Source organism: Hyperolius riggenbachi, chromosome 1, assembly GCF_040937935.1.
Source record: "Hyperolius riggenbachi isolate aHypRig1 chromosome 1, aHypRig1.pri, whole genome shotgun sequence".
Lineage (NCBI taxonomy): Eukaryota > Metazoa > Chordata > Amphibia > Anura > Hyperoliidae > Hyperolius > Hyperolius riggenbachi.
Window position 1 is genome coordinate 443,112,722 of NC_090646.1, and position 18,319 is coordinate 443,131,040.

The following is an 18,319-nucleotide window of genomic DNA, read 5'->3' on the forward strand; positions in this document are numbered from 1 at the left end:
GGGGTGGGCGAAAAGTGGGAAGGACTGAGGAGCGTGCAGCAACAAAGACTGGGGGGGAGGGCTGCAAAAAATAGGCGTGGCCATGAGATTGTATGGGCGGAGCTAACGTAATGATGTAACAGCGAGGCATAAGACAAACGAGACTTTGCATCATGGGTGTGCAGAAACTGTGTGATGCTAATAGTATACCGTAACCACAAAGCAGCAAACATAGCCATCTATGACCATTAAATAATAAATGCAGTAACAGTTACCCCGGACACCAGAAAATAAATGCAATGGGCAACATGTCAGTATAAAATAAATGCAATGCGGGCACCATGTCAGTACAAAATAAACGCAATGCGGGCAAACATGTCAGTACAAAATAAACGCAATGCGGGAAAACATGTCAGTACAAAATAAACGCAATGCGGGCAAACATGTCAGTACAAAATAAACGCAATGCGGGCAACATGTCAGTACAAAATAAACGCAATGCGGTCAAACATTTCACCAGAAAATAAACGCAATGCGGGCAACATGTCAGTACAAAATAAACGCAATGCGGGCAACATGTCAGTACAAAATAAACGCAATGCGGGCAAACATTTCACCAGAAAATTAACGCAATGCGGGCAAACATTTCACCAGAAAATTGATGCAATGCGGGCAAACATTTCACCATAAAAATAACGCAATGCGGGCAAACATTTCACCAGAAAAGAAACGCAATGCGGGCAAACATTTCACCAGAAAATTAACGCAATGCGGGCAAACATTTCACCAGAAAAGAAACGCAATGCGGGCAAACATTTCACCAGAAAAGAAACGCAATGCGGGCAAACATTTCACCAGAAAAGAAACGCAATGTGGGCAAACATTTCACCAGAAAAGAAACGCAATGCGGGCAAACATTTCACCAGAAAAGAAACGCAATGCGGGCAAACATTTCACCTGGAAAAGAAACGCAATGCGGGCAAACATTTCACCAGAAAAAAAAACGCAATGCGGGCAAACATTTCACCTGAAAAAGAAACGCAATGCGGGCAAACATTTCACCAGAAAAGAAACGCAATGCGGGCAAACATTTCACCTGGAAAAAAAAACGCAATGCGGGCAAACATTTCACCTGGAAAAGAAACGCAATGTGGGCAAACATATCACCAGAAAAGAAACGCAATGCGGGCAAACATTTCACCTGGAAAAAAAAACGCAATGCGGGCAAACATTTCACCTGGAAAAGAAACGCAATGCGGGCAAACATTTCACCAGAAAAGAAACGCAATGCGGGCAAACATTTCACCTGGAAAAGAAACGCAATGCGGGCAAACATTTCACCTGGAAAAGAAATGCAATGCAGGCAAACATTTCATCTGGAAAAGAAAGCATTTACTCACCTGGCAGAAGTCTCCGGCCTCTGGCGCGCTGCTCCCGGGACCATCTTGCTCCTGATCTTCTCTCCCGCGCTGACAGGGCTACGGCAAGATGGCGCCCGTAGCCCTGTACTGGAGACACAAATAGTCTCCAGCACAGGGCTCCGGCAGCCATCTTGCCGTAGCCCTGCTCGCCTGCCGGTGTCGGAACAGACACCGGAAGAAGGAGGCTGGAGCGGGGCTGCCGGCAATGAACTGGCACGGCGTCTATAGACGCCGCTGCCAGTTCATGAGTATAGAGTGGCCAGAGTCCCGAGGCCGGGACGTCCCGCTGCTGAAAGCGGGACGTTTCCCGGGACCTCATGCTGCCTGGGACAGCGGACCCTGAATCTGGGACGCGTCCCGGGCAATCCGGGACGTCTGGTCACTCTACCTAATTACACTGAACACTGAACTGTGCCCAAATTGCGTTTGATATCTGCTGAACTGTGGCACAGTTACTGTGCCCAAATTGCGTTTGATATCTGCTGAAAATGTGCCCAAATTGCGTTTGATTTCTGATGAACTGTGCCCAAATTGCGTTTGATTTCTGCTGAACTGTGCCCTAATTGCGTTTTATTTCTGCTGAAAATGTGCCCTAATTGCGTTTGATTTCTGCTGAACTGTGCCCAAATTGCGTTTGATTTCTGCTGAAAATGTGCCCTAATTGCGTTTGATATCTGCTGAAAATGTGGCCCTAATTGCATTTGATTTCTGCTGAAAATGTGCCCAAATTGCGTTTGATTTCTGCTGAAAATGTGCCCTAATTGCGTTTGATTTCTGCTGAAAATGTGCCCTAATTGCGTTTGATTTCTGCTAAACTGTGCCCTAATTGCATTTGATTTCTGCTGAAAATGTGCCCTAACTGCATTTGATATCTGCTGAACTGTGCCCTAATTACGTTTGATATCTGCTGAAAATGTGCCCTAATTGCGTTTGATATCTGCTGAACTGTGCCCAAATTGCGTTTGATTTCTGCTGAAAATGTGCCCTAATTGCGTTTGATTTCTGCGGAACTGTGCCTAAATTGCGTTTGATATCTGCTGAAAATGTGCCCTAATTGCGTTTGATTTCTGCTGAAAATGTGCCCTAATTGCGTTTGATATCTGCTGAAAATGTGGCCCTAATTGCATTTGATTTCTGCTGAAAATGTGCCCAAATTGCGTTTGATTTCTGCTGAAAATGTGCCCTAATTGCGTTTGATTTCTGCTGAAAATGTGCCCTAATTGCGTTTGATTTCTGCTAAACTGTGCCCTAATTGCATTTGATTTCTGCTGAAAATGTGCCCTAACTGCATTTGATATCTGCTGAACTGTGCCCTAATTACGTTTGATATCTGCTGAAAATGTGCCCTAATTGCGTTTGATATCTGCTGAACTGTGCCCAAATTGCGTTTGATTTCTGCTGAAAATGTGCCCTAATTGCGTTTGATTTCTGCGGAACTGTGCCTAAATTGCGTTTGATATCTGCTGAAAATGTGCCCTAATTGCGTTTGATATCTGCTGAAAATGTGCCCAAATTGTGTTTGATTTCTGCTGAAATGTTGCACAAATTGCGTTTTTATTTTCTGGTGTCTGGGGTAACTGTTGCTGCATTTATTATTTAATGGTCATAGTTGGCTATATTTGCTGTGCTATGGTTAAGCTCCGCCTATACAATGTCATGGCCACGCCCAATCACTCCCACATCAATTTTTCCCCGCAAACAGCCCCGCCTCAATCCGCCCTCCCGCTCCACACACATGTCATGGCCACGCCCACTTACGCGGGATAGCCACACCCATTTTTTGCCGGATAGGGCCTCTTCCTACAGTCCGCTTGGGGCCACAAAAACCTTAGCTGCACCCCTGATCACTACTTATCACAACAAAATGATCTATACCTTGTTTTTTTCCGTCACCAATTAGGCTTTCTTCGGGTGGTACATTATGCTAAGAATAATTGTATTCTATATGCAATTTAATGGGAATAATAAGAAAAAATGGAAACAATTCATTATTTCCCAGTTTTTGTCCATTCTACGCTGGCGGGTGGGGGACGGTAACAAGATATGGTTCCCCCACCCTTATCAATCTTACCTCAGGCTGCGGTCCAGCCCCTTTTGTCTTAGGGACCGAATTGGGTATTTTCTCCAATTATGCCATAACTCAATGGATATCCAATATATGATATAAAAACCAACATTTTACATTTAGTCATCATGCGCTGAACCCATAGATATCAAACACGATTGTTTTATCAGCCTCCTTGTCTAGGGCATTGATATCTCAGGCTGGGGAGGCTAGAGGCATCATACACCCCTTCAAAGATGTATGGCTTTTGACGTATTTCCCTCTGTGAATTAGGAATGGCTGTGCAAAAGCGGATCAAGAATATTCATCAAATTATGACACCATGTGGAAATATATCAAAGTCTAAGAGAATCTGTATTGTTAAAATCGCACAAAAGTAAACATACCAGTGCGTTAGGGGACATCTCCTATTACCCTCTGTCACAATTTCGCCGCTCCCCGCCGCATTAAAAGTGGTTAAAAACAGTTTTAAAAAGTTTGTTTATAAACGAACAAAATGGCCACCAAAACAGGAAGTAGGTTGATGTACAGTATGTCCACACATAGAAAATACATCTATACACAAGCAGGCTGTATACAGCATTCCTTTTGAATCTCAAGAGATCATTTGTGTGTTTCTTTCCCCCCTGAGGGGGGAGTGCATAGCAGAACCACAACACTGAAGAACTTGGCAGCCTTCCAGACACAGGCTGACAAGTCTGACAAGGGAAAGATACATTGATTTATTACAGAGACTGTGATAGTACAAAGTGCTGCAGTAAGCCAGAACACATTAGAATAGCTTTTGGAACTTGTAGGATGATAAAAAACAGGATGCAATTTTTGTTACGGAGTCTCTTTAATTAAGGGACATTGTCTAGGGGTTTCTGAAGGACAGGCATGGCGAATGTCTCGTTGACTTTTATAGCTTTATGTTTTTCTGACTAAGCTGTTTGTGGCTATACTAAGTGGGGGATAAATAATGTGGAGTTGGCCTGTTTTTAGCGTTTATTGCTTCTCTCAGGAAGCCCACATTATACAATGCAGGCGTTGCCAGTACATAGAATCTTACGTAATTTGCATACCATCAATTCTACTATGTAGTCGGAATAAGTAAAGCGTATGTTGTTGTGTGCTCCTTGTGCATGCCAACTTTATCAGTATTTAGTGCGGTGTTCTCCCCAAGCCTTATCAGTCGGGCACTTAGCAGGGCTGTGGAGTCGGAGTTGAGGAGTCAGAATCTGGGCAATTTTGGGTACCTGGAGTCGGAGTTGGAGCCGGTGGTTTTATAAACTGAGGAGTAGGAGTCGGGAGTCGGATTATTTTTGTACCAAATCCATCGCCCTGGAGACTAAGGAGTCGGAGTCGAGGAGTCGGACTCCCCTCCCTGGGGGAAGCTGCCTATCTAATCTATACCGGGGACAGCTGCCTATCCAATCTATACTGGAGATTGCTGCCTATCTAATCTATACTGGGGGAAGCTGCCTATCTAATCTATACTGGGGTAAGCTGCCTATCTAATCTATACTGGGGACAGCTGCCTATCTAATCTATACTGGGGACAGCTGCCTATCTAATCTATACTGGGTACAGTAGAGGGTAAAGAGGCGCCCAATGTATATAAAACACTTTAAAATCAATAAAATGAAAAAGGGTTGAGGTGGCTTACCTCACAGACGACATCACTCACTTTAGGTAAGGAAGTTTAATTGAATATTAAGCACAGGCAACTTCCTCAGGCCAAATAAAAGTGCCCTAGCAGTCTGTACTATACTGGGGGAAGCTGCCTATCTAATCTATACTGGAGACAGCTGCCTATCTAATCTATACTGGGGGAAGCTGCCTATCTAATCTATACTGGGGACAGCTGCCTATCTAATCTATACTGGGGGAAGCTGCCTATCTAATCTATACTGGGGGAAGCTGCCTATCTAACCTATACTGGGGGAAGCTGCCAATCTAACCTAAACTGGGGGAAGCTATCTATCTAACCTAAACTGGGGGAAGCTACCTATCTAATCTACACTGGGGGAAGCTACCAATTTAACCTACACTGGGGCAGCTACCTATCTAACCTACGCTGGGGACAGCTACCTATCTAACCTACGCTGGGGGCAGCTACCTATCTAATCTACGCTGGGGGAAGCTACCTATCTAACCTAAACTGGGGGAAGCTACCTATCTAACCTACACTGGGGACAGCTACCTATCTAACCTATGCTGGGGACAGCTACCTATCTAACCTACGCTGGGGGCAGCTACCTATCTAATCTACGCTGGGGGAAGCTACCTATCTAACCTAAACTGGGGGCAGCTACCTATCTAACCTACACTGGGGGCAGCTACCTATCTAACCTACGCTGGGGGAAGCTACCTAGCTACCCTAAACTGGGGGCAGCTACCTATCTAACTTACGCTGGGGGAAGCTACCTATCTAACCTACGCTGTGGGAAGCTACCTATCTAACCTATACCAGCCAGCTAAAGACAAGACAGAAGCCAAGTGAGGGGCTTATATATGTGAAATGCTGCCTATTGAATATGTTTAAGTTACACCACTGCTATGTTCATGCACATTTGGCCCCACCTTTGACCATGCCCACTTTATGCGGCATAACCACGCCCATTTTTCACCACGGCGTGGCCTTTGATCCGGGGCACCTCCCAGAACCTGTTGCCACGGTGCCCCGGATCGAATGATCGGTGAGCACTATCCAGAACATGGCGGCCGCTGTCTCGAGTGAACGGCGGAAGCACTGAGCCGCAGGAGCACCGCAAAGAAATATTTGGGCCCAGAATATATATGACGCTAGAGACGCACCAGCTGGTATCCTTTAAGAAATAATTAAGCAGCGTGTGCCTCCCGCTCCCCTGAAAAGCATTTTTAGGCAGCCTGTCCCCTCACACTTTAGAGGGAATCTTCAAGCACAATAAGTTCCCCCCCCCCCCCCTCAATTTTTTTTTTAAATACACAAACATAACTAAGCAGATTGCCTCCTTTCAATCTCAAAAAATAATTTGGCATGGCCACCCAAAATATACCTAAATAGAGTTCCATCCTCCAAATTCCCCAAGCGTAATTGAGCAGAGTCATTTTCTCCCTCACCCCCAACGGACAGTCAAACATAATTATACGCTCCCCAACCCTCCGAATGTGATTAGGGATTGTTTGCCCTAAAATATCTAAATAATTATGCAAAGTCTAAAAACTTTAGGGAAGTGTCTGCCCTAAAATTAGTGTGCCCATCAAATCCCTGGTGTCTGTGGTGGGCACCTGTAATAAAAATAAAGATCGGATACTCACCTTTCAGCCTTGCTCCTTGTGACAGGGTACATTAGTGCAGCCAGTGAATCACTCTCGCCAGTCATCAGGACTTAATATCATGAAAACCCAGGATTCAGTTGAAGCACAAATCCTTCCACATTACCTAAGACTGTCATTAGAAAGTACTGTAGATAGCCTTGGGTAGCTATGTGCGGATCATCACTCTGCTGTACTGCCAGTCTGCATTAAGAGATCCAGAGCGGGACTAGGATCAAGTGACCACTACCTGGATTTTGGGCCCCTGTCCTGAATCTCTGCCACTAGCAATGCACCTGGTCCTGACACCACCAAAGGGTGGCAAAATATAATTAACGAAACAGCTTTTTTTAAATATATATTTATTACAATATTAATTTATCAATTAGTTGAGGAGTCAGAGTCTGGGCAATTTTGGGTACCTGGAGTCGGAGTTGGAGCCAGTGGTTTTATAAACTGAGGAGTAGGAGTCGGGAGTCGGATTATTTTTGTACCAAATCCATCGCCCTGGAGACTAAGGAGTCGGAGTCGAGGAGTCGGAGCAATTTTGGGTACCTGGAGTCTGAGTTTTCATAAACTGAGGTGTCGGCGTTGGAGTTGGATGATTTTTGTACCGACTCCACAGCCCTGGTGCTCAGCCTGGCTACTTTTGCTGAGCGCCTGGCTGTCTTTCTCGCTCTTCTCCTCATTCCCCTCCTGGCCTGACAATGCTGCAAACCTGAATCTTGTAATTTAGAGGGCATCCTCTAGGTGGCAGCAGGATGTACAGAGGTACAGCAGAGCTCTTCCTCACACTCTATGCTGCTGACAAGCTGTGAGAGAGCTGCTAGCATGCCTCTCATCATCATTAATATTCACTGCAGTAGGATCTGGCCCCACCTCCTCCACGTGCTTCTGAAGTACCAGTGTAAGGTTTTACTATGCCTTTTAAAAGCCTACTGTGGTGTGTGTGTGTGTGTGTGTGTGTGTGCGTGCGTGCGTACGTGTGTGTGTGTGTGTGTGTGTGTGTGTGTGTGTGTGTCTGCTGCTGGGTGTGTGTATAGTGTGTGGTGTGTGTGTGTCTGCTGTGGGGTGTGCATAGTGTGTGGTGTGTGTGTGTCTGCTGTGGGGTGTGTGTATAGTGTGTGGTGTGTGTGCGTGTCTGCTGTGGGGTGTGTGTATAGTGTGTGGTGTGTGTCAGTGGGACTAGGATCAAGTGACCACTACCTGGATTTTGGGCCCCTGTCCTGAATCTCTGCTACTAGCAATGCACCTGGTCCTGACACCACCAAAGGGTGGCAAAATATAATTAACAAAACAGCTTTTTTTTTTTTAATTACAATATTAATTTATAAATTACAGTGGGTTGCAAAAGTATTCGGCCCCCTTGAAATTTTCCACATTTTGTCATATTACTGCCAAAAACATGAATCAATTTTATTGGAATTCCACTTGAAAGACCAACACAAAGTGGTGTACACATGAGAAGTGGAACGAAAATCATACATGATTCCAAACATTTTTTTTTTACAAATAATTAACTGCAAAGTGGTGTGTGCATAATTATTCGGCCCCCTTTGATCTGAGTGCAGTCAGTTGCCTATAGACATTGTCTGATGAGTGCTAATGACTAAATAGCATGCACCTGTATGTAATCTAATGTCAGTACAAATACAGCTGCTCTGTGAGGGCCTCAGAGGTTGTCTAAGAGAATATTGGGAGCAACAACACCATGAAGTCCAAAGAACATACAAGACAGGTCAGGGATAAAGTTATTGAGAAATGTAAAGCAGGCTTAGGCTACAAAAAGATTTCCAAAGCCTTGAACATCCCACGGAGCACTGTTCAAGCGATCATTCAAAAATGGAAGGAGTATGGCACAACTGTAAACCTACCAAGACAAGGCCGTCCACCTAAACTCACAGGCCGAACACGGAGAACGCTGATCAGAAATGCAGTCAAGAGGCCCATGGTGACTCTGGACGAGCTGCAGAGATCTAACACTGCACATCACTCTGAACACACCATCCCCACTGTCAAATATGGTGGTGGCAGCATCATGCTCGGGGGGTGCATCTCTTCAGCAGGGACAGGGAAGCTGGTCAGAAGTGATGGAAAGATGGATGGAGCCAAATACAGGGCAGACTTGGAAGAAAACTTCTTGGAGACTGCAAAAGACTTGAGACTGGGGCGGAGGTTCACCTTCCAGCAGGACAATGACCCTAAACATAAAGCCAGGGCAACACTGGAATGGTTTAAAACAAAACATATATATGTGTTAGAATGGCCCAGTCAAAGTCCAGATCTAAATCCAATCGAGAATCTGTGGCAAGATCTGAAAACTGCTGTTCACAAACGCTGTCCATCTAATCTGACTGAGCTGGAGCTGTTTTGCAAAGAAGAATGGGCAAGGATTTCAGTCTCTAGATGTGCAAAGCTGGTAGAGACATACCCTAAAAGACTGGCAGCTGTAATTGCAGCAAAAGGTGGTTCTACAAAGTATTGACTCAGGGGGCCGTATAATTACGCACACCCCACTTTGCAGTTATTTATTTGTAAAAAATGTTTGGAATCATGTATGAGTTTCGTTCCACTTCTCACGTGTACACCACTTTGTATTTGTCTTTCACGTGGAATTCCAATAAAATTGATGCATGTTTGTGGCAGTAATGTGACAAAATGTGGAAAACTTCAAGGGGGCTGAATACTTTTGCAACCCACTGTATTTAGACTGCGTTTGCACGTTGTAAAATCTTTCCTTTGCATGATTTACTTTCTGAAATGTATCACAGGCAGGTGATCTTTGCGAAATGTTCGTTTACTGAAACTTCTAAAATCAGTAGAAAAGATCTGTGGGATCCATTAATGCACTGGGGAGTGGGATCCACATTTAGCCTAGGCTAAGCCTCACTGGTAGGTCTACATACCAATACACATCAATATATAGTTATAAGAAGTGTTTCTGATGCTGGAACCAGGCTATTTAACACGTAAAATTGAGTATCCTGAATAATTTTTTTTTTTTCACAATAAAGTGGATCCTGAATAATTTAGCGCTTTCTACTTATGTCGTTACGGTTTCTCTTTAATGGTTGCTGCTATTTTATTGGAGTCTAAAAGACCACTATCATGAGACTTGCTATGACATGTAAGACAATGTTTCCTATGCAATTACACATTTTGCCAGTGCTAATTGCTGGTGAGTGTTAAAAACAGTCTTGTTCTCCATATAAATAGATATAGTAGATAGATAGATAGATAAATAGATATAGCACAAAAGTTACATATTAATATAGTTTTTTTTTATGTAATTAGATTTTTATTTTCACTTTCAAAAAAAAGAAAAAGATACAGCTTACATTTTCCACGCAGTGCGAAAAGTATACAATAGGTACCGTACATATAATTACTTGAGACTGTTCTGGTTTACAATTGCTGTCACTGCACAGATCTAGCAGAATATTTTGTCCATGAGATCCGGTGTATCTGAATGGCATAGTTTGAACCATTCCAGAGTCCCTGAGCAATATGCAGGTTATCTATTCATCTCAAGTGTATCTATTGCAAGGCCATTGAACCTCTTCCAAGTGGGCATACATTTTAATATAGGTTTAGTCTTGTGTGACCCAGGTCTTGCTGTACTGGCTGCCAAGCTGCAGTGGGCCCATTCAATTGTGAACGAGACCATTGATAAACATAAGTTCTCAGCTTAAATGCATTTGTCTGTGCAGAAAACCGTAGTCCGGAATACATGATCTGCATACATGTTCCGGGTCCATGGATAAAAATATTATGCTAAGTACACACAATGCAATTTTCTGACAGATTTACTGTTAGATCGATTATTTCCACCCTCCTGTCCCCACCACTCCTATCCCCGAGGTGGTGAGGTAAATATTTACCTACTGTGATCCTGCGCAGGCGCAGTAGCGGATTTCTGATTGGGATCAGGCAGAAAAAGCTGAGCCCAATTGGGTCCACTCTACTGTGCAGGCGCAGTAGAGTGGACCCAATCAGGCTCGGCCATTTCCACATGAGCCTATTTGAAAAGCCGATAATGTGCAGGATCACAGTAGGTAAGTAATGCAGGCACTTCAGCTGAAATCCTTGTCGGCTGTAGTTTTGGGAGAGACCGCGCTGGATCCCTGAGTCTTGGGAGGATGGGGGGAGCCTCATTAAGATCCAGAGCCTACACCCTCCCAAGGTAAATATCCCCAAAGGGTTTTTTTTTTTTTTGTTACAGAGTCTCTTTACAAATAAGTTAAAATGGCAGCCTCCATATCACTCTCGCTTTAGGCGTACTTTAAAGCATACCTTAGTCCTTAGTTTAATCTAAAAAATTACGCCCGCATTGCCTCCCATTGTCCTCTTCCTGGTCGGAGTGGTCGGCAACCTTTGCCCCTGTGCTGCGCATGCGCCTGGTGTCTCCGACCAGGAAGAGAATAACGGGAGGCAATGCAGGCAAACGAAGGCAGACGCGGGGCCACGGGAGGTGCATTAAGGCTATGCGCACCTCCCCACACACAATCATCAGCTCGTCATTTTTAGATTTTAATCTATGGTATCCTTTCAAGAATTGAATTACTAATTTAAAATTGTTTGGGGTAATGTAAGACTTTTTTGTTAAATTAAGGACAGTGGTGAATTTAATATAGCTTCCACTGTCAGTAAAATAAGAATAGACAGCTTAGTGAATACAAGACATATGCACATGAGGAAATATGCCAAGAAATGATAGAACTAGGAAAGAGGCTTTGTGTAATGACTCCATAGTATCATATTTTGCTTTGCTGCTCTGTTGATTGATGATTTTAGAACATTTTGAGGCGAGCAGCGTGCAGAGGGCGGAGAGGAACAGGGGAGGAGACTTTTCATGGAAAGAATACTGTCACTAACATCATCAGTGCAGGGGTACTCTGACTGCAAGACAGAGCAAGAAAGTCTTTCTGCTGCCAGCTGCAGGGGAGAAGGAAGACGTTTGGAAGTACAGAAGAGATGGTAACAGATACCTAGATAGATCATTAAAGCATAAAGGAAGACAGCTGACCAAGCAAACATTGAGCTAAGCTATCAAAATATAGCCCTAAGGAGTGCATAGTTGTAGCAAAATAAAAGCAATTTAGGGACAAGGTCTGTGGAACCTGGCACAATGACAACCCGTGGTGTACTGTGTTTAATCCTGCTTGCACTTTCTGTGGTGGTTGGAGTCATCACCCTTCTGGCACTCTGGAGAGAGAAGCCTTGTGATCATGGCTTCTTGCATGGAGCAGTGGCTGCTGACTCTGAGGTCTGCTCAAACATCGGCAGGTAGGTTACATTTATCTTTTTTTCCTGTAGTGCAATACTTCAGCCGCACATTAGACTTGCGGGGAATCCGCTAAAAGCAAACTGCTTGGAAGATTTTCAGAAAAAAAGAAATGACTTAAAGGGAACCTAAAGTAATTGGGAAATAAAGAGTTTCACTTACCCGGGGCTTCTACCAGCCCTCTGCAGCCGCCCTGTCCCCGCACAATTCTGGAACGATCCTCCGTTCCCCCGCAGTGGCTGAGTTTCAATTTCGGAGACAAAGGTAGTCGCCGGCCACTGCGCCTGCGTGGCCCTGGCCGTGCGCGTCCTCGATCATGCTCCCGCCATCGGGAGCGTCCTGGTGACATGGACACGCAGGTGCAGTGACCATCAACTGGCCAGTGGATTTGAATCGGACTTAGCTGCTGCGGGGGGCCGGAGGCATGATGGCGAAGGCACAGGGCGGCTGCAGGAGTCCAGTAGAAGGTAGTGAAATTTCCCCCCCCCCCATTTACATTAGGTTCCCTTTAAACGATTTGATGTGCTGATAGGCATAATCACCCAAAACATATTGTCACTAGCAATTTTTTTCCTGTGTTTTTTAAATGCACTTTTGTGCACATTTTAGTGTGCGTTTGTATGAAAATTTTCATTTTGCTATATTTTTTTTCATGCATACCCACAAAGTAAATTTACATGAAAAAGTAACTGATTCACCTAAAAATCGCATGCGATTTGTCACACAAAAATAGCATGTTTCTGTGTTGCGACTGACTTGCATTAAAGAACAAAGCACACCATATCAAATGCAACGCACTTTAATGTGCAATGTTCCACTTCAAAAGACCAGTCTTTTGATTGGTCTTTGGTTCGTTTACTGTTACCTTTGTTCTTTTACTGTTGTTTAAGTGACCCTAGCCTGGGTCAATGCATCAAGCACCCAGCACTGGATGGTGTGCCTGCGCTACTACTTTCTATTGATTGACTTGCATTAAAATGCAAATAGCACATGCAGTGCGAATTTAAAATGAAGAAGAATTGCAAAACGCAAACTGCATATAAATTCAGAAAAAAAAGCATTTCCATTGAAATACATTAGATGTGTGACAAACATGATTTCGGAAAAGCGCAAAACACAGGGGAATTCAAATAAGTGTGACCACTGGCTAAATTAATTGATTGAAACTACTATTCTGTATATACTACAAACATTATTTTACTTTGTACAATAGATAAAATAAGTTTGTGTTTATTTTATTTGGTATTTGTGTAGCTCTGTCATTTTTCACAGCTGTATTTCATTGCATAGTTTTGTCACTAGCTGTCCCTGAGGCTAGCTTCACAGTGATCAGTTGCATAACGCACGCGTTATGAGTTATAATGACTGTGAACTGCAATGGAGATTGGGTGTAGGCATCAATTCATTACCGACTTGTGCGGTAAACACCTCCAACTCATGTTAGCAAATGTCAATTCATGAAGATCAGAGCACACAGTAAAGCCCCCTAATTACCGGCAGCTCTTATCTGTCAAAAAACAGCTTCTAATTCCTTTTGTGTGGATATCCCCATGAGGATCAGAGAGCCAATAGGGACAGCCTCTCTCTCCTGCTACTCACTTTGATCTCAGGCGGAACAAGCTTTTCTACCCCAGGTAGCTGAGCAGAGAGAATGAAACAAAAGAGGTTTCCCCCGCCTCCCTTCAGATGTTTAACCTGTTAGGTTCCTGTTTGAAGATGCGGAGAAGCAAGTGGGGAAATCACATAAGCATGGCATGTGTAATGTCTTTAAGTGTTCATCTAAGCTGTGGCAATTAATAGACAGATTCAGAGCGAACATAGGTAATATAAAAAACATGTACATGTAAAGGGATGTCAGGGATGCCTTTTACTATTGCATTGTCGTCACAGCATGTAACACCACAGAGACACCTCCACACTCTTCAGCTGTTACCGAACAGGTTTTTGTAAATTGAAGCAACTTATTTTGGTAAATTACTGAACTTTTACTGCACCTGTGAAAATATTGAGGAATTAGCAAAAAAAAAGGTCTAAAATACCGAATGTGGTATTTACCGACTTTTTTTTTTTTAATCAACAAACAAACAAACAAATAACATTTTAACAATAACAATATAACAGAGGTAATATAATAACAATAAGAATAACAACTGACCCCAGGGCCTTAGAGGGACTCACTATCAAATCCCGATCAATCGTAAAGCCTTTGATGAATTGACGCCATAGACTAAACCTGAGACGCTATTCTAACTCGCTGCATGCAGGTTTTGTATTAAAGGTGCACATGAGACTAAAGTCGTCTCAGGTTTTATACTCACCTGGGGCTACCTTCAGATGCCTTGATGCCGCTGTGTCCCTAGCCTCTCCTGTCTCCCCGCTGTATGGCCCAGTATTCTTTCCTCCGTCGCGCTCCCACGGCCAGGAAGCGCTCTGCGCCTGCGCAGTAGATACTGCAGAGGTGGGAGTGTGGTGAAGGAGCACAGGGGCTGGGCCGTGCATGCGTGACAAAGTGCGACTCAGACAGAATAACGGGATGTCCAGTGGGGGACAGGAGTGGCCCAGGTAGATGGCATGGGGCCGAGCGGTCTCATGGGGGCTGGAGGAACCCCCAAGTTAGTATAACACCTGAGACGACTTTCGTATCAGGTGCAGCTTTAATACAAAGCCTGCATGCAGCAAGTTAGAATAGCGTGATCAGTTACAACGCAGTTCTGTGATCAGACCCATTAGAATGTATGGGCAGTGAGCTGACCTGCAGAATTACTCTGCAACACAACTGACCTAAGGGCCTTAGAGGGACTCACTATCAAATCCCGATTATAAGCATATATCCCTATAATAATCTAAGGCCAATTTTTGGATAAGCCAGTTAACCACATGGTAGTGTAGTGGATGGCACTCTTGCCTCTGCAGCACTGGGCCCGTGGTTTACATTTGGGCCCAGACACTATTTACAGGTTGTCCCCGACTTACGAACGCTCAACTTACAAGTGACCCACCAATACGAACGGCATGGATTCAGTGTTTCCATGGGAACAAGCCCCAAAAAATTTTCAAATTGGACTTTGTGGTTTTGAGAAAATCGATTTTAAAAATTCAAAGAAAAAATGGCTTTGAAACTTGTATAAACAGGTACAAAGGGCAGAGGTGACACAGAGGGGGCCACTGGAAGCACAGGGGGGCACAGAGGAGGTACAGGGGACAGAGATAGCACATTTTTCCGACTTAAGAACAGATTCAGGTTAAGAATGAATCTACAGTCCCTATCTCGTTCGTTAACCGAGGACTACCTGTACATGGAGTTTGCATGTTCTCTCTGTGTTTGCGGGCACTCTGGTTTTCTCCCGCATTCCTCTCACATTCCAAAAGCCTACAGACATGTAGTGGAGCCAAGTAACATATTTTTGGGGTATGTGGGAGATAACCGAAGTACCCAGAGGAGACCCACACAAACATGATGGAGTAAACTCCGGTAGTTGCCGTTTGCAGGCAGGGCTCCTGCTGTGAACCCATTAGCGTCATTGCATCACCCGGTTAATGTGCACATTGCTATGGTAACATGCAGTCTAATGTGCATTACAATAGCAGCGCACACATTACCACAGTAACACACGTGAAACTAATGTGTTAATAGCTAGTGCTCCCCCTGTGCTAGTAAATGTAAGGGCTGGTGCACACCAGAGCGGTTCTGAAGCATTTTTTAAAACGCTTGCAGGGGGAAAACCGCTTGGCTAATGAAAGAGAATGGGCTGGTGCACACCAGAGCGTCTCTGGATCGCTCAGAAACAGCCGTATCAGTCCTCCGACAGCGCGTACACACGCCGGACTGTCGTTGGAACGCCCACCCAGCGGGAGGTGACGACGGACCCGTCGTTGCCTCCAGTCCGGCGTGTGTACGGGCCTTTAGTGTGAAGGAATTCTACAGTGTCTGTTTAAAACAGTTTTTCTATTATAAAATAGCTGTGAGACAGAGAACTAAATGCCTGTACTGTGGAGTTTGGGGGCATTTCAGACGCCTTAATTACTGCTGCAAGGCAGGATTTATTTTAAGCGCTTGATCTGGTTCCAAGTTCCCAGGAGAATTCAGAATCACTTTGGAATGAGACGTCTGTTAGAAGGAAAAATGTAATTATTAGCGACTAGTAACTATGTGGGTTAATGGGAATGGGCTTCTGAAATCAGTTTGCATGGAATCTGCCACCAATTTGACATTCACACTGGGGCGATTTGCGGGTGATTTTTAAAGCACTAGTGCAATATTAACTAAATGGCAGTAATCAGTGCTGGTCGTAATGGAAAAATCTATGCTTACGGATCATTACGCGTAATTTTACGCTATTACGCATTATGCAATTACGGTTACGGTGTAGGAAATTATCTACGGTTCACGACTGTAATTACGCGTTAACTTCCGCGTAAGGATACCGTAATGTAGGCGCTTACGCTACGATGTTACGCGTAGTGCCGTAATACCCATTAATGCGTACTTTTTGACGCATGCGGACGATGTGTACGCAATAGCCGTCAAAACGTACGCTTATATACTGAAGGGCGGGAGAAGATACTATTGGTTACTTAGGATGTTGACTGATTGGCTACTCTTAGAAAATGGGAGATTTTACGTTAGTAATTACGCGTAAAATTACGCGTAAGTCTTCGTAAAATTACGCATACCTAGCAATTACGGTAGACAGCGTAATTACGATACCACTTAACTGCTTACGCGTAAATAATTACGCATAAGACCGTAAGTTACGCGTAGCGCTTACACGGAAATTTACATTGAATTACGATGCGTAACTACGCTCATGCGTAATTTCGGCCCAGCACTGGCAGTAATTTCACTGCCATGATCGCTGGCGATTCGTGATTAGAGGTGATCGCCAAAACTGATGCATGCAGCATTTTTTTTCCGTGATTCTACAGCGATTGCCATTACTCACAAATGTGTACTGTGATTTTACCGCATTAATTGGGCCTCTTGTTTCTTTCTCTTTCCACCACTGTGTGATTGTGGTGGGAGGAACAAATAAACAGGTGGGAAACATATTTGAATTGCCAGATAAAAAAAAATGCATAGCACCACTATTGCTTTGCGATTCTCCTGCACTCCTGTACCTTGTGAATAAATTGCAAGAGCAGCAGGACCGATGCCTGCGATTGCGAAAAATCATGTGACAAATGCAGTGTGCCAATGCAAACATCCCCGCTCGGCTTCCATTAGCTTCAAAGGTTTCACACTTGCTGGTTCATGGTGAAAAACAAAAATCACTTTATGAAAAGCAGAGAAATAAAAAATTGATCTCTCCTAGAAATGTGATCACAGTCACTTAACCAGTGTGGATGATATCAATCACATAAACTGATCAAGGAAACAATCCCAGATCTTGCAGGGCATTGGGAAGTTTTCAATGTGTGTGGCAACCTTAATGTCTGTCCAAACGTTCAAATCCGCTCTCTGCCCCCAACAGTAACATAGCCTAAAGCTAGAAAACACAAAAGGGTCATCAATACTATCAAAGTCATGATTAGTAGTGTGGTTACAAGACCCACACTGCTACTTGTTTTCCTCCTTTAAGGCTCGTTGACACCTAGGGCGTTTTGTGAATTTTTTCAGCACTAGTGATTTTAAAAATGGCCCTAAAAAGGCTTGTGCAATGAATCTCTATGGGATAGTTCATATCAGCGCGATTCAACGGCTTTCTGCTCAGCAAAACGCTGCATGTGCCATTTTTATGGGGTGATTTTGCTACAGTGGAAGGTATAGGAAAAACACAAAATGTTCACAAAATCGCTTTGTGAGGCAATTGCATTTGCACTTTTAAGAATTAATACTTGCGTCAGGAAGTAAAAAAAAACGAATCGCTCTGCAAAAAAGCGATTTGAAATGTGCTGTATACAAAATCGTAGCGCGCTGGTAAGCGCCGGGAGGGGGGGAAAATCACTCACAAAATCGCAATTTTGATTTTAGATGTGAACAAAGCCTTATTGGATGAGCAATGCACTCTTGCCATTTTATTAGCCAATGTTTCTTTTCTGAGAAAGGCTTTCCAACATTTAAAAACTGTTCTTCCTTTTGAGTGGAATGAGGGTTTCAGAAACACTCAGCATGTTTATAAAGTGACACATGTTACCTCAGCATACAGATTTGCCGGTTATCTTTCCATTAATCAGACCTCTTAGTTCATCTTTATTTCCTGTGATTCCCTATAAAGACTTGTTCTGATTCCCTTATTTCCATAAGATTCATATTCATATAGTATCTTCATTTGTAGTTTGATTGCAGGCAGA

General features: G+C 43.8%; 1 protein-coding gene across 2 annotated transcripts in view; it reads left to right on the plus strand.

The window, feature by feature from the left end:
* The first annotated feature begins 11,608 nt into the window (after positions 1-11,608).
* Positions 11,609-18,319, plus strand: part of GGT5 (gamma-glutamyltransferase 5) — a 96,799-nt gene continuing 90,088 nt past the window's right edge. The window contains exon 1 of one of the 2 annotated variants that reach the window (XM_068238246.1): positions 11,609-12,030. In XM_068238246.1, coding sequence (XP_068094347.1) covers positions 11,873-12,030 — 158 coding nt within the window. In that variant the 5' untranslated portion in view covers positions 11,609-11,872. The remainder of the gene's footprint in view (positions 12,031-18,319) is intronic. The other variant, XM_068238242.1, reaches the window with a different exon arrangement.